General features: G+C 34.8%; 1 protein-coding gene across 2 annotated transcripts in view; it reads left to right on the top strand.

Annotated features, from left to right (window-relative positions):
* The window catches only part of LOC101431379 (complement factor H-like), a 74,178-nt gene that overhangs the window by 29,765 nt on the left and 28,757 nt on the right, over positions 1–15,656 (top strand). For both annotated transcript variants that reach the window (XM_004476364.5, XM_058274907.2), the window contains exons 7-11: positions 1,070–1,243; positions 3,627–3,821; positions 5,647–5,823; positions 13,425–13,607; positions 14,494–14,670. In XM_004476364.5, the coding sequence (XP_004476421.3) occupies positions 1,070–1,243; positions 3,627–3,821; positions 5,647–5,823; positions 13,425–13,607; positions 14,494–14,670 (906 nt within the window). The remainder of the gene's footprint in view (positions 1–1,069; positions 1,244–3,626; positions 3,822–5,646; positions 5,824–13,424; positions 13,608–14,493; positions 14,671–15,656) is intronic.

The raw sequence follows: 15,656 nt of genomic DNA on the forward strand, positions 1-15,656 counted from the left end.
TTACCTATTGTTTTATAAAATTGTTCCTTAAAATAAAGAGGCTTAAAATAACAAAACTTTATTATCCCACAGTTGCTATGGGTCAGGAATCTGAGGGTGATTGAGCTGGGTTTTTCAGAGTCAGGTTCTCTCCTTGTGGCTGCAGTTGGAACGTTGGTCCAGGCTGTAGTCATCAAATATCATGACCTGCCTGGAGGGTCCCCTTCCCGAATGCTTCTCTCCTATAGCCCTAGGCAGGAGGTCTCAATTCTATATCACATGGCTATCTAAACAGGTTGCCCGAATTGCAGCTAACTTTTCCAGAGCTATTGATCCCAGAGAAGAGTAAGACTGTACATTTTTTGCCCAAACACTACCACTTCAGTCATATCTTTTTAAAAATTTGTCACTAAATCTAGCACACACTAAAACGGATGAAAGGAAGCGGATTTGCCTCAACTGATAGAGTGTCCACCTATGAAATGGAGGTCCAGGGTTCAAACCAGGCCCTCCTGATCCATGTGGTGTTCTGGCCAACCCACAGTTCTGATGCACACAAGGGGTGTTGTGCCACGCAGGTGTGTTCCCCGAGTAGGGAGCCCCATGTGGAAGGAGTGTGCCCCAGAAGGAGAGCCATCCCACACAAAAAAAGTGCAGTCTCCCAGGAGTGGCTCTGCACACACACAGAACTGCTGCAGCAAGAAGACGAAACAAAAAGAGACACAGATTCCTGGTGCTGCTGAAAAGAATTCAAACAGACACAGAAGAACACATAGCGAATGGACACAGAGAGCAGAAAAGGGGGGGGGGGTGTGGGATGGAAGAGAAATAAATAAATCTTAAAAAAATAAAATAAAATAAAATGGATGAGAATTAGGCTCCACTTTTGGGAGGGAGGATTGTTGAAGAAGTTGCATGCTTTTCTAAAAAGGTTTTATGTTGCAAAATGTCTCACAATTCAACAATATATATGTCAGTATTTGCTGTGCTAAAGACTAATAAATAACATGCACATTTTTGTTTTCTTGTAATTGATTATTTTAAATAGGTAGCAATTTCTTCCTTATCCATACATCCTATTTCTTTTCAGAGATAACATGTGATCCTCCTTATATTGCCAATGGCTTCTACAGCCCTCAAAGGATTAAACACAGAAGTGAAGATAAAATCACCTACACTTGTAAAGAAGGATATTATACTTCATCCCAGGGAAATACAGCAAAATGTACTGGTAATGGCTGGGTACCAGTTCCAAGATGTAGTTGTAAGTTCCATTCATGTATTTACCTACTTTTTAATTCTGAAGTTACTTTCCTTTAAATGCAAAAATATGTTTATTGTTGTATATGTAAAATAGAACCTTTGAAGGCATTCTCTTCTTTTCCAAGTACGCAATTCTAAGTAGGCTCAAAATCAACTTTCATAAACTGAACACTCTTAATTGTTTTGATACCAAATATATATATGTGTGTGCATGAATATATACTATTTTAAATTATACAATTCTCCAAATATCTGAATTAAACAATTGGGTAAGAATAGTACCATCTAACACCTAGCATATTACTTATTTATTGCTATGTAATAAGTTTTTCCAGAACCAAGTGGCTTAAAACAACAAACCTTTATGATCTCACAGTTTCTAAGGATCAGGCACCTCAGGGTGATTTTGCTGCGTGTCCAGAGTCAAGCTCTCCTCAAGTGACTATAGTCAGAATGTTGGTCAAGGCAGCTGTCATCCACTGCTTTGACTGGCCTTCACTCTGTTTTCTGCCCTGGCCTATTACTCATTGCTATCATCAAATAGTTTAATGGTTTAGAGGGAAAGCAGAACAAATACACAACTGAAATGCTACAGGTGATGAGAGTGAATCTGCAATGGACAGATTCATGCATCAAAGACAATACTGTGTAGTAGGTTTTTCCAATTAGATGAAGGTAACCAGTAATATTGATAAGATCCTGGGCTTGGATCAAGGAATCAATCGCGCTAATATAGATTTAATTAGCAACAACTATGAATTAGTCAATATTTTAATCAATTTGTAGACTGGTTTGAGTCAACAATGTGATAGAACCACCATAACTTCTGAAAAAAAAAACCACAACCTGCATTGATAGAATTGTAGGAGGTGAAAGAAGCCTGTTCTTAGTCGTGCAGATCTCAATGCTGATAGATAACAGTTGTAACATTATATTTACTTCATCATATCACCTTAAAAAGAGATAAGATAAAGGTAGACTTATAATGAGAGAGAATAGTGAAGAAGCACAGGGCTATGAAAAAAATGATTCTTCATTATGTCTCTGGTGGAAAAAAAACTAGCAGATCACATATAAGAAATGAGATGAAGATGAGCATTTTAGTCCGTAGCATATTGTAAAGTATAACAAAAGTGTGAAAAATTTATTCACTATGAAAAAATGGACTTAGGCCTAGATTCTGTCACTAGAGAAGGTATCATTTACAAATCATGGGTAGAGACAGACATTTAGAATAAACAATGATTCAAAATATATCATCCATATAACACATTGGAAGAAATTATGTGAGAAAATTTGTAATCAAACAAAAAATAAAGTAGATCAGTGAGCACACGATAGGAAGTTGAAGATGGTAAGGAACTGATGCTGGACATTGGATATGTGTGTGCTGGATTTTATTCTAACTTGTTACATGAGATTTTTTGGAATAGGAGAATCATATTTCAGAGAAAAAGTTAATACTAGTCACAATTAAAAATAATCAACTATTTCTAAACATCCCAAGAAAAGTGCAAAATCTGAACAAATAAGCTATAAACCTGTCAATATACAATATAACTCCTAAATATACCAGTCAAAACTGTTCCAAGTAATTTAATAAAGAAAAATTACATTGTACCTCATTTAAATAATAAATATGGTTTAGGATGCACTAAAAAGCATTTCATTCTCCAACTAAAATTGGAAGTAAATAAGTTTACCATAATCATACTTTTTTGGTTATTAAGAAATATTCTTAGTCCACTTTTCCTGCTTAAAAATTTAGTAAAGGGAAACTCAACTGGATGAACGTGTATGAGAGATAAACAAGAGTTATTTTCTATGTGATGTAACTGAAGGAAAAATTTTTCTGTTTCTCTATATTACCTAAATTGGCTCCAACAAACAGAAGAATTAACTAACGAATGTTATTAAAATACAACATACACTATATCCCCTAAATGTGATTTAATCTTGAAGGAAAATGAAGCCCTCTGAATTCTTCTGAGGATAAAGAAGAAAGAAGAGAAAAATCAGGTTACTAAGGGGTGAAATCCGTACCTGCATCCTTCAGCCAGGATACCGAATTATCACACAGGGCAAGGGATACCTGTACTGAAGGAAAATACATTAATTAGGTCTGTGCAGGTTTCTTCTTAGAGAGTCTTCATTCAAGTTTATACCTCATGTGACCCAGATGATGAAATATCATTTTCATTAGCAATGATTTCCTCAATACACCAGGGATCATAATTCTCTATGTTGCCTTGTCCTATAGTCTGTAATGCAAGGAAAGCAATTATGATAAAAATAGACTATGTTTCATTGAAGAAAACTTAATATCCAATTGAATGTTTTTTAAGATAAAATATTTATGCTGTTTTGTATTTTTTTATTCCAAGTGAAGCCTTGTGATTTTCCAAATATAAAACATGGATATCTATATGCAGAATTTTATTATAAATCATACTTCCCAGCACCTATAGGAAAATCTTTCTATTACTACTGTCATGATAATTTTGTGACTCCTACGGAACATAGCGGTGGTTACATGAAATGCACACAAGGAGGATGGTCACCAGCAGTACCATGCCTAAGTAAGTCAATGTCTTTAAAATTATACATGTATACATCTTTCAGTGATAGCGAGAAAAGAGCACAGCATGATTCCAATCAAGAATTGTCCTGGGAAGCAGATGTGGCTCAAGTGATAGGACCTCGGCCTCCCATATTGGAGGACCCAGGTGCAATCCCTGGGGCCTCCTGGTGAAAAAGAAGAAGTGAACCCATGCCTACACGGCAAACCAGTTCACACCCAGTGAGCCAGTGCCCATGCAAGTGAGTCACCCAGCAAGATGATGATACAACAAAAGGGAGAGGAAGGGGAGAGTCAAGGTGAAGCACAGCAGAGACCAGGGACTGAGGTGGCATAATTAACAGAGATCCTCTCTCCATATCAGAGGTCCCCAGGATCAAATTCCTGTGAATCCTAAGGAGAAAGACGAGAAGACAAAAGGAGAATTAGATACAAAAGATCACACAGAGAATGGACACAGACAGCAAAAACAGAAGGGTGGGGGAAGAGGAGGAAGGAAAGAAAAAATAAAGAATTGTCCAAAAAACAGGGCCGTGGAAAGAGTAATGCTGGCCAAAAGAACCAAAGTAGATCTGTTCTTTTTTTTTTTTTTTTTTTTTAATTTTTTTATTTTTTATTGACTTTGTAATAATATTACATTAAAAATATATATGTGAGGTCCCATTCAACCCCACCCCCCCACCCCCCCTCTCCCCCCCCCCAACAACACTCGTTCCCATCATCATGACACATCCATTGGATTTGGTAAGTACATCTTTGGGCACCTCTGCACCTCATATACATTGGTTCACATCATGGCCCATACTCTCCTCTATTCCATCATGTAGGCCCTGTGAGGATTTACAATGTCCGGTGATTACCTCTGAAGCACCATCCAGGGCAGCTCCATGTCCCGAAGACGCCTCCACCTCTCATCTCTTCCTGCCTTTCCCCATACCCTTTGTCCATTATGTCCACTTTTCCCAATCCAATGCCACCTCTTCTATGTGGACACTGGATTGGTTGTGTCCATTGCACCTTTATGTCAAGAGGAGGCTCAGATTCCACCTGGATGCTGGATGCAATCCTCCCATTTTCAGTTGTAATCACTCTAGGCTCCATGGTGTGGTGGTTGTCCTTCTTCACCTCCATCTTAGCTGAGTGTGGTAAGTCCAATAAATCAGATTGTAGGTGCTGCAGTCTGTTGAGGCTCAGGATCTGGCTATTACATTGTCAGATCTGTTCTTTTTTAAGGTGCTGTTCAAACTTGCAAATGAGAAGTTAAGATGGGATTATAATAAGGGTAATTCTTAAGCTACATTTTAACATATTTTAATTATAAAGCCAAAGATAATACTAGAGTATTGACTGTTCTTTTTTTAAACGAGCCTTAGGTCAATGCTGGAATTTTCCCTTAATGTGTACATCATTTGTGGATGCTTACGCATTTTCATTTAATCGATATAAATGGAACTGTTTAATATTTTTTATGGCAGAATTTATAGGTAGATTTACAAAATAATCATGCAGAAAATACAGAGTTCCCATAAATCTCCCTAACCCCCAGTTTTCATATTATTAACACTTTGTCTAGTGTGGTAGCTTTGTTACAATTGATGAATGAATCTTACTATTATAGTACTGTTCTCCACAGTCCACAGCTTACATCAGCTTTCACTCTTAGTGTTGTATAGTCCTGCAGTTTTGTTTAAAAAATAAAAAAATAGAACACATATACAACCTAAAATTTCACCTTTATGTTATTATTATTATGCATTTTCATAATTTATTATTTTCAGTAAAACTATGTTTGCTATTGATCCATTTATTTTTCTTATGGTTCGTAGGACAGTGCTATTTCTATTCTGTGGAAAATGGACATTCTTCAAATAGACGAAACACATATGTAGACGGTCAATCTGTAAACATTGTGTGCAAACCTGGCTACAGTCTTTCAAATGATGAGAGCAAAATTACATGTACGGAGCAGGGCTGGTCCCCTCCTCCCAGATGCATCCGTGTCAGTAAGTAAACCGGTCTGAGATCTCAAAATGTTAATGATTTTACAATACTCATATATATATTTACTGTAACAACATGCATAGATTGACTTCTACCTGTCTTGCCAGTTGAACATATTTAGTTTTACCATGTGCATGAATGTATATACAATTTTTGACAAATACAGGTAAAGAACTCCTCATATCTGTAGGTTTTTGTCAAGAAAACCAAAAAAGAAATTTGAAAACAATATTTGTTGGCTAAGTCATATCAAATATTTACACTAAGATCACTTAATTATATATCATGATGGATATACTAACCTACATTCATAATAACAGTCAATTGTTGTTCTTCATCCTTATTAACGATTAGTGATATTACATTTTAGTATTTATACTTTCAGTGGTTGTAAATTATCATAGCATTATACTTTCAATTTGAATTCATTTTTATTAATTGGGCTAAGCATATACTCATATGCTCATATGTTTTTATTATTACATTTTCTAATCTATAATTATATTATTGCACACTTTTGCACTGAGTGTTTGGAGTGTTTTAGACAAGATTCTATAATTTACAAAGCATGTATTATTGGCTGGTTATTACATGAATATAATTTTAGTATATATTCCCAGACCAAAAATGTGTACTTCCCCATGATGATATCTTAAGGGTTTTAGTTACTCTGAAATATACTTAGGGTAGAGTATGCCAAAGATCTTCCCAGAGGTGCCCTGGTTTAGCACAGAGGCTGTCAATCATAGATGTCTAAGCCCACCATGATGCTCCAATATTGATAATGTTTATAGTTTGACAAGGGTTCTTTACCTTGAATATCGCCCTTCATCACAAATATGTGGTCTAGGACAGGGCCAGGCAGTAAATAAATTGTTATGGAAAAGGCCAGATAGTAAATAAATATGGCTTTTTGTTTCATATAATATAGAACAGGGGACAGTTTATAAGACTCACTCATCCGCAGTGTAAGAAAGAGGTAGAAACTGTTAAACCTGAGAAGAAATATCTATCCATGATGCCCACAGGAATTTGGTCATGAGTATTATTTATGGTGTCAACTTTGGAATTGTTCCTTCCTCTGTATTTGAAAATGCATTCCAGTGTCCAGGTCTACAGAATCCATAAGAATTACAAAAATTTTCAGAAGTAGCAAATAATTTTATTTAATTTTCTATATTAAATCCCATGCCTTTTCCCTGTCTTCCACACAAAATCTCAACAATTTATCCAAAAGTGATCCATGTGTAAATTCATCCAGTCATGTAAGACATTCTCTGAGTCTTTTCTCACCACACCCTACTCAGTTTACTAAGTAGGCATTTCCTTTGCTCATTCCAGTTTCAATCAATCCACTACTTTTATGGGTGATAAGGTAGAAATTTTGTATATTGTGTATAATGCTTCTTCTTAGCCCATTGTTGCACTGTACCTGTAGTTAAATAGATTCTCCTTGATCAAATGATACATAGTTGGGAGAAACAAACTGCAGTATTTCTGCTCTATACCTCAAATACTCTTAGAGACATTTGCTTCAGTTGCTCAATAAGAAAATTAAGATTCAGTACATGTAGTATATATTCTTGTCAAGATCTTTGGGATCTCCATGGGAATTGGGAAGGAAGCTAAGAAAATCCATTTGTGAGCAGTGGGCTGCCCCTGTCCTTTTGGTATGTGGCCCATAGTTTCTTTTGGGGTCTAATAATCCCTTTGCATATTTTCTTTTTCCCTGGGTGGATTTTTGAAGAGAGGCTATTGACATCCCCTGATGTGTTAAGCAATTGCTCTAAAAACAAAACAAGCAATCAAATGTTGTGCCTCCTGCTTTGATTTTGGAGCTCCCTGTGCCTGTGGATCAGCACAGGACTTTCCTGAGTAAGCATAATGACTTGAACATGCAGATGGCTTTCTAAATTCCCTTGTGTATTAGTCTGCCAAAGGGGTGCCAATGTAAAGTACCAGAAATCTGTTGGCTTTTATAAAAGGCATTTATTTGGGGTAAAAACTCATAGTAACAAGGCTGAAAAAGTCTAGGTCAAGGCACCATAAGAGATGCTTTCTCACTAAAGTCAGTTGTCACCTGTTGAAGCAAGATGGCCGCCTATCTCTGGTTGGTCTCTTCCTTCCCTTCCTGCTCTTCTTTTCTTCTTGAGCTGAGTGGGCCCAGCCTCTTGAGGCTTCATGCGTAAGTAAGTGATATGGTACTCCTCTCTCTTCTGGAATAAAGGTTTGTTTCTTCCAGGCCTCCTACATCAGTCTAGGTTTGTCTGCTTTCTTCCCAATCTCAGCTGTAAAATATCAGGCAGATTGGCTTATATTTCCCAGGGGCCTTGGCTATTTGAGCTGTCTTCTTCCTGTCACATGGCAGGAACAAAAATGACAGAGCTCTCCATTCCTGTGTCCCTGTGACTGTTCTTTTATATCGGAGCTAGCAAGGAGGCAGGGAACACCCTGATTTAAGCCCTCGGACATAGTCGAATCAGAAGCCCTAATCTTAACAGGTAATCTAGTCAAAGACACCACAGCTGCCTTTAATGCGTTCTATTCTCAGAGGAAGGGATTAGTTTACAAACAATCTTTTTTATTTTTATTCATAAAATAATCTCAAGGTGGAAAACATGGTATATGAGGCACTTTTGAATGCATTAATTCAGAAAAGTGCTCTCTTCCTAGGTTTTCTTTCCAGGATTTCGGCATTCTACTCTAAGACTTAACTAATCTTTGAGCCTAGATAGCTGGAAAATATTCAGTTCCCTTCTAAGAATGGGTTGTTGGATATACCCTTTCCAATACCATCATCCATTTATTCCTTGTTGATTGAGTTTTGCGGCTTTAAATGCATCAATTCAGCTGGCTGGTGAATGTATCTACATACACAGTTACAGCAGTCATTTATTATCTTTTTAATATCCATAAAAACAGAGTAATATCTTCTCTTTCATTGTTGATATTGCCTATTCATGTTCTCCTCATTTTACTGATCAGTCTCTATACAGGCTTACAATTTTATCAACTGTTTAAAAGAACCAGCATTTGGTTTCATGGATTTTCTCTAATTTTTGCTCTTTCTAGCTTTTTATCTTCTACTCTAACTCTTATTCCTCCCTTTCTTTTTCTTACTTTTAGTCTAATATCTTCTATATTTTCTAATGCTCTAAGCTGAAGCTGAAATCATTAATTTGAAGCATTCTTTTGTAATATAGGTGCTAAGTGTGAGAAATTTCTTCTAGAGCAGTTAGTGGCATCCCAGAAATTTTAATATCTTGTGTATTTCTCTTCTTTCTGATGAATATACTTTTATGATCCACTTTAATTCTTTTCCCTTAGCCTTATTTAGAAATGTCTTTTTCAGTTTCCAAATATTTGTATCTTTTAAAGAGAGATATATTATTATTGATTTCTAATTAACTCTACTCTGGTCAGAGAATATATGTTGTATATCATGAATCCTTTTAAATGTATTTATTGAGCCTTGTTTTAAGTTAAATGTTTCAAATGCTTTTAAATAATCTATATTCTTCAGTTGTTTTTAGATGGATATCTTTATAAGTATGGACTCCATCAATTTGGCAAATTATATGATTCAAATCCAGTATATTTCATTGCTGTTTTGCTTATTTTTCTATTAATAATTGAGAGAGATTCATTTTAAATATTTTGCTGTAAATGTAGCTTTGTCTAATTCTCTGTTCAGTTAATTAGTGTTTGCTTTGAATACTTTAAAGTTCTATTGCCATATGCATAAATATGTAGAATATGTAAGTCCCCTGGCTAAAATGACTTCTTTATTATTATAAAAGGCCCTCACTTATCTTATTGATACTATCTTCACTCAAATCTACTTTGTGTGATATTCATAGAGCCACTCAATGTTTATTTTGTTATATCTCCCACACTTTCACTTTTTTTTTTAAAAGATTTATTTTTTATTTATTTCTCTCCCCTTCCCCTCATTGTCTGCTCTCTGTGTCCATTAGCTGTGTGTTCTTCTGCGTCTGCTTGCATTATCTGGTGGCACTGGGAAACTGCATCTCTTTTCTGTCGCGACAACTCTCTGTATGTCTGGCGCCACTCCTGGGTATGCTGTGCCTTTTTCACATGGGGGCACTCTCCTTGCAGGGCACGCTTCTTGTGTGGGGGGCATCAGTACTCGGGGACTCCCTGCGTGGCACAGTACTCCTTGTGCGCTGCATCACAACACGTTTGCCAGCTCTATACGGGACAGGAGGCCCTTGGGATCAAATCCTGGACCTCCATATGGTAGACAGATGCTCAATCAATCAATCAGTTGAGCCATGCCCGCTTTCCCTTTCACTTTTGATCCATTGTATTTTTATGTTTAAAGTACATTTATTTTTCTCAATCTGAATATCTCTGCCTTTCAGTTTTCTTGACTAGAATATTGTTATTTATATTATAATTTTCTCATCTCTTTTTTTCTCTTCTTTTCTGCATTTATTTTCTTTATTTTATTTTAAAAAATCTGAAAATTGACAGAACTCTATATTCTACAAGCAATAATTCCGATTTCTACCTTCCCCTTCTTTCGTGGTAAATTCTAATATACTTTCTGTTTTTGTGGATTTGCTAACTCTGCACTTTCATATAATTAAACACACAGCATTTGACCTTATATGTGCCTTGCTTATTTCAATTAACATGATTTCATGGTTCCTACAATTTGCATTATGTTTTAGAATTTCTTTCTTTCTTTTGTCCAGAGATACGGCCCTGTATATATTTAATGTGTTTTGCTTATTCATTCATTTCCCAGTGGACACCTGGACAGGTTCCACATTTGGGCTACTGTGAATAAAGCAGCTATGAACATGGTTGTACAAATATCTGTTTGAGTCCCTGTTTTCACTTGCTTTGGGTATAAAACTAACCGTGGAATTAACAGGTCATATGCTAACTCTATCTTTAAACTTTTGAGGAACCACTCTATTGGTTTTCACCGTGGTTTCAGCAATTTGCATTCCCACCAACAAGGTGTGAGGGTTCCGAGTTCTGTGTATTTCTTTCAACACTTGATATTGCTTGGTGTGTTTTTTCTGTTTGTTTTGTTTTGTTTTTAATAATAGTCTTCTTTGTGGGTAGAAAGTTATCTCTCTTTGCGGGTCTAATTGGCATTTCATTAATGCCAATGATATTGAAAATCTTTGAGTATTCTCATTGGTCATTTGTATATTCTCCTTGGAAAAATATTTATTCAAGTCCCTGTTTCACTTTTTAAGTTGTTTTTTTTTTTTTTGCCTTTTTGTTATTGAGTTATAGGAGTTCTTTATGTGTTCTGGATAGTAAATCCTTATCAGAAACCTGACTTACAGCTTTTTTCTCATATTGTATATTCTACAGTTAGCCTTTTCACTTTCTTGTTACTGTCTTTTGATGCACAGAAGTTTTTAATTTGATGAAGATGAATTAATCTCTTTTTTCTTTAACTCATTCTTTGGTATCATATCAAAAAATCCATTGATCCATTTTTAGATAATTTTTGTATATGGCGTGTGGTCAAGGTGCAAGTTCATTCTTTTGCATGTAGATGTTTTGTTTTGTTCCCACCAATTGACCCTTATATACTACTAGGAGGAAAGCTAAAAGTGGTAACATGGAACTGCACATGGGAGTAAATCACAAGTAAAGCACTAATATGAGTGATATTGCTTATACAAGACTTTTTTCAAACTATAAATACAAATATACTAGAGAGAATGAAAAAGAATAGCAGCTATGAATGGCAGGGGGCACATAGAGAGATTGAAATATGATGAGGTTTCTTTGTTTTTTATTATTATTATTGGAATAATGAAAGTGCTCTAAGATTGTTTGATATGATGAACAAACAAATATGGGATTACACCAAATACCACTGATTGTACACTTTGGATGGATTTATGCTTTATTAATATATATCAATAAAATTGATGTGCTAAAAAAATCAATTGACTTTTGTAGATATGAGGGTTTACAGGCATAGCTCAGTTTTTATACTTCACTATATTGTGCTTTGTAGATATTGCATTGTTTGCTAATTAAAAGTTTGCAGCACCCTGTGTCCGACAAGTATATTAGTGCCATTTTAAAGGGCAGAATGCTTGGATTATGTTTAGCATTTTTTAGCAATATTTATTAATTAAGGTATGTACATTGTTCTTTAGATATAGTCTCTTGTACATTTAATAGGCTAAAATGTAAGTGTAAAGATAAATTTTATGTTCATTGGGAAACTAAACATTTTCTGTGGCTCACTTTATTGTGATATTTGCTTTATTGTGGTGGTGTGGAACTGAACCTGAAATATCTCTGAGCCTTTATTTTTGAATTCTTAAGTCCGGAAGTCCATATATCTTTCCTTGTGCCATTAAAAGTCTATTTTGATTACTGTAGCCTTGCATAAGTTGTAAAACTAAAAAGTGTAAGTTTTCCAAATCTGTTACTCATTTTCAAGATAGATTTGTCTATTTGAACATCTTACCCTTCCATAAGAATTTGATGATTGGCTTTTCAACTTCGGCAGAAGGATGTTGAAATTTTGGTTGGCATTTCGCTGAATATGTAAACTGATTTGGGTAGAATTGACATCTTAAAAATATTCAGTCTTCCAATTCATGAACATAGAATTTCTTTTCATTTACTTAGGTCTTTAATTTTTTTCACCATTGTTTTGTAGTTTTCCATGTATAAGTACTAACTCCTTGCTTAAATTTACTCACTGATATTTTATTTTTTTAGTTGGTATTAAAATAGGATTGTTTCTTTAATATCATTTTTGAATTGTTCATTCCTGGTAAATAGAAACATCACTGACTTATACAAGTTGTTCTTGTGTCTTGCCCTTTTGTCAAAATCATTTATACACTTCAGTGGTCTTCTTGTACATTATTTGGGTTTTTTATACATAAGATAGTGTCATCTATGCTGTGGATATTTTCATTTCTTTTTCTTACCTAATTGCTCCATCTTGCACTTTCAACATAATGCTGAATAGCAAAGGAGAAAGTAGCCATCCTTGTCTTGCTCATTTTCTTAGTGGGAAAGCTTTCATTCTTTACCAATGACTGTGATGTTATCTGTGGGTTTCTCCTAAATGTCCTTTGTCATGTTGAAGTTTCTAAATATTTCTTGTTTTCTGAGTGTTTTATAAAGAGTGGGGCTGGATTTAGTTAAATTCCTTTTCTGTGTCAGTTGACATATTCATGTTTCCCCTCTCCCCCATATTTCTTTTAATATGATGTCTTAGATAAATTGATTTTGTTGAACTAATCTTGCATACTCGGGATAAGTGCTACTTGGTCATGGTGTGAAATCATTTAAAAGTGCTGTCAGATTCAGTTTGCTAGCATTTTGTTGATCATTTTTGCATCTAAGTTGATAGGGAGTATTGGTCTGTAATTTTCCTTTCTTGTGAAATTTAATTTGACTTCAGTGCTGAGTGTTGACCTCACTCAGTGATGGAAGAAATGTTACCATCTCTCAAATTCTGGCATATTTGAGAAGAACTGTGCAAATTTACTTATTATTTAATTATATTGTAATATCATTTGCCTTTTTTTCCCCAATACTGTGTATTGAACTTATGTTTGTGCTTTCTCCCTTTTAGAAACATGTTCAAAAGTAGATATAAATATCAACAATGGTTTCTTTTCTGAATCTGATTATACATATCCTTTAAATAAAACAACACAATATAGTTGTAAACCTGGATATTTAACACCAGAAGGTACAACATCAGGATCAATTACATGTTTGCAAAGTGGCTGGTCTGCTCAACCCACATGCATTAGTAAGTAATTTAATATGTTATTATTCATGAGAGTTGTACCAAAGTTCTACTAACATAATTCTTTTTGCAGGGAGGGTATGTGTTTCCATTTGAAAAGCTAAATAAACCATTTCAGAAATTGTATGTCTTTGTGTATACAAAAATATACATGTGTATTTAAAACAGTTTTTCTCTCTCCACAACCTAGGTGGTTTTGAAGATTTTCTAAGACAATTTGCTTAGTTTACTTCACAGACTAACTTTATTATCTGATAATTACTCAGTGATATTTTGATGTAAATAGGATATTCACTTCCTCTTATTTTTCTTTTTCTTTTTTCCTTTAAATTCCCTTGATTTCTCTGGGCTCTGGTTAAGGAAAAATGATTAATGTTGTCCCAGATGTCAACACATTTTGTACTAACTTGTGATCAATTATCTATTATAAAACTTTCTTATTATAAAAGAGAAAATATTCATTAATACATTGTCTCAATCAAATTAATATATTTTCTCTAATATGTATAACTACTAACAGTTACATGACCTCTAAATTCTCTAAATTTTCAATACGTCATTGTGCTTTCCTGAAAAATGAAATTCATACCATTATGTCCTATTTTAACACCAGCATCTGAAACTCACAGAAGTAAATAGAATTGACATAAATGTTATATACTTAATATATTTTTAAGGGAGTTTAATAGATGAGGATAAACATGTTTATAGAAATAAATTTTTTATTTTTAGTAGCTCTTCAGGACAACAACATCATTTCTCTCCTTAGATTATTTTTAAAATGTAAATTACTTATTTAGCAATGGGCAAACTTTCTGTTCCTGGGAAGGATTTACTCAATTGTCCATTAAGTGACATTAGAACTAACCTCAATTTTATAATGCTCCAGAATCTTGTGATATGCCAGTATTTGAGAATGCCAGATCCAGAAGTAAAAGTACCTGGTTTAAGCTCAATGACAAGTTGGACTATGAATGCAATGATGGATATGAAAGCAGAGATGGAAGCACCACAGGCTCCATAGTGTGTGGTGATGGTGGTTGGTCCGGCACCCCCACATGTCTAGGTAGGTACTTTTATTTCAGCCATTCATTTTTAGGAATTAAAAAATATCGTGTGCTCTTTATTTCAGACTTGAATTAACTAGAGAGGCTCTTAAGGAACATTGATCATATGCAAGGTCTTTTATTTAATGTGCCTGGGAACAGATCATATTTTGAAGGCTAAAGATAATATTCTACCTTTAATACACTCCATCATAGTAATGTTTATTGTGGGGCACAATTGTTACAGACTTGTGGTTGACATAGAAATCATTTTCAAGTTATTCCAAATGCAAACTTTCTAATGGTTTAAAACTGATCACCCATTACAAATATTATGGCTTGCTCAACTTCCTCTGTTATTTTCCTCCTGAATTTCTGCTTTAAACCTTACCCCTTGAGTCTTAATTTCTGCAGATAAGGCCAGGAGCTCTTCTCTTTCAGACATTGACAAGGTCTGTGGACAATTTGCTATTTGTTTTCCAGGACTAGAAAGGGGGCTTGCATCTGTGGAAAAATGTGTGAACATAGTGTGTTCCATATGGACGAAATGGGATATACAAAATTCTGAAAGTGAAGATATATATGGGAAATACTAGGGTGTGTAGAGTCAATTTAACGTGTGCAAGGATTTAATGAGCTGAGGCTGGATAGGAAGTCAAGCACGTTTATCCAGGTCTTTCAGGTATGTTAGGTTTATGAAGGAAGAGACAAACAATACTTTTATGTAAAGAAATGATAAAATGAAAATTGCATTCTTGAAAGATTTTTCTTTGCATGTCCTTTTCTTATGGTGGGCAAGAAAGGAAGCTGTGAATTCATATAAGGTGAGAAATGGTTGGCTTTAAGACCATATGATGGCTGTGGAAATGCAGAGCAGAGGAAAGACCTGAATTTTTAAAATGGATGTTGTCATTCATGTGGAGAGAAGGAAACATTTAAAAGAGGAAATATTAATTGTGCAGCTTTTAAGTCAGTTTGCTTAGAATCTATACTAATATAGAATCTA

The sequence above is a fragment of the Dasypus novemcinctus genome, chromosome 13 (genome assembly GCF_030445035.2).
Source record: "Dasypus novemcinctus isolate mDasNov1 chromosome 13, mDasNov1.1.hap2, whole genome shotgun sequence".
In the NCBI taxonomy this organism is placed as follows: Eukaryota; Metazoa; Chordata; class Mammalia; order Cingulata; family Dasypodidae; genus Dasypus; species Dasypus novemcinctus.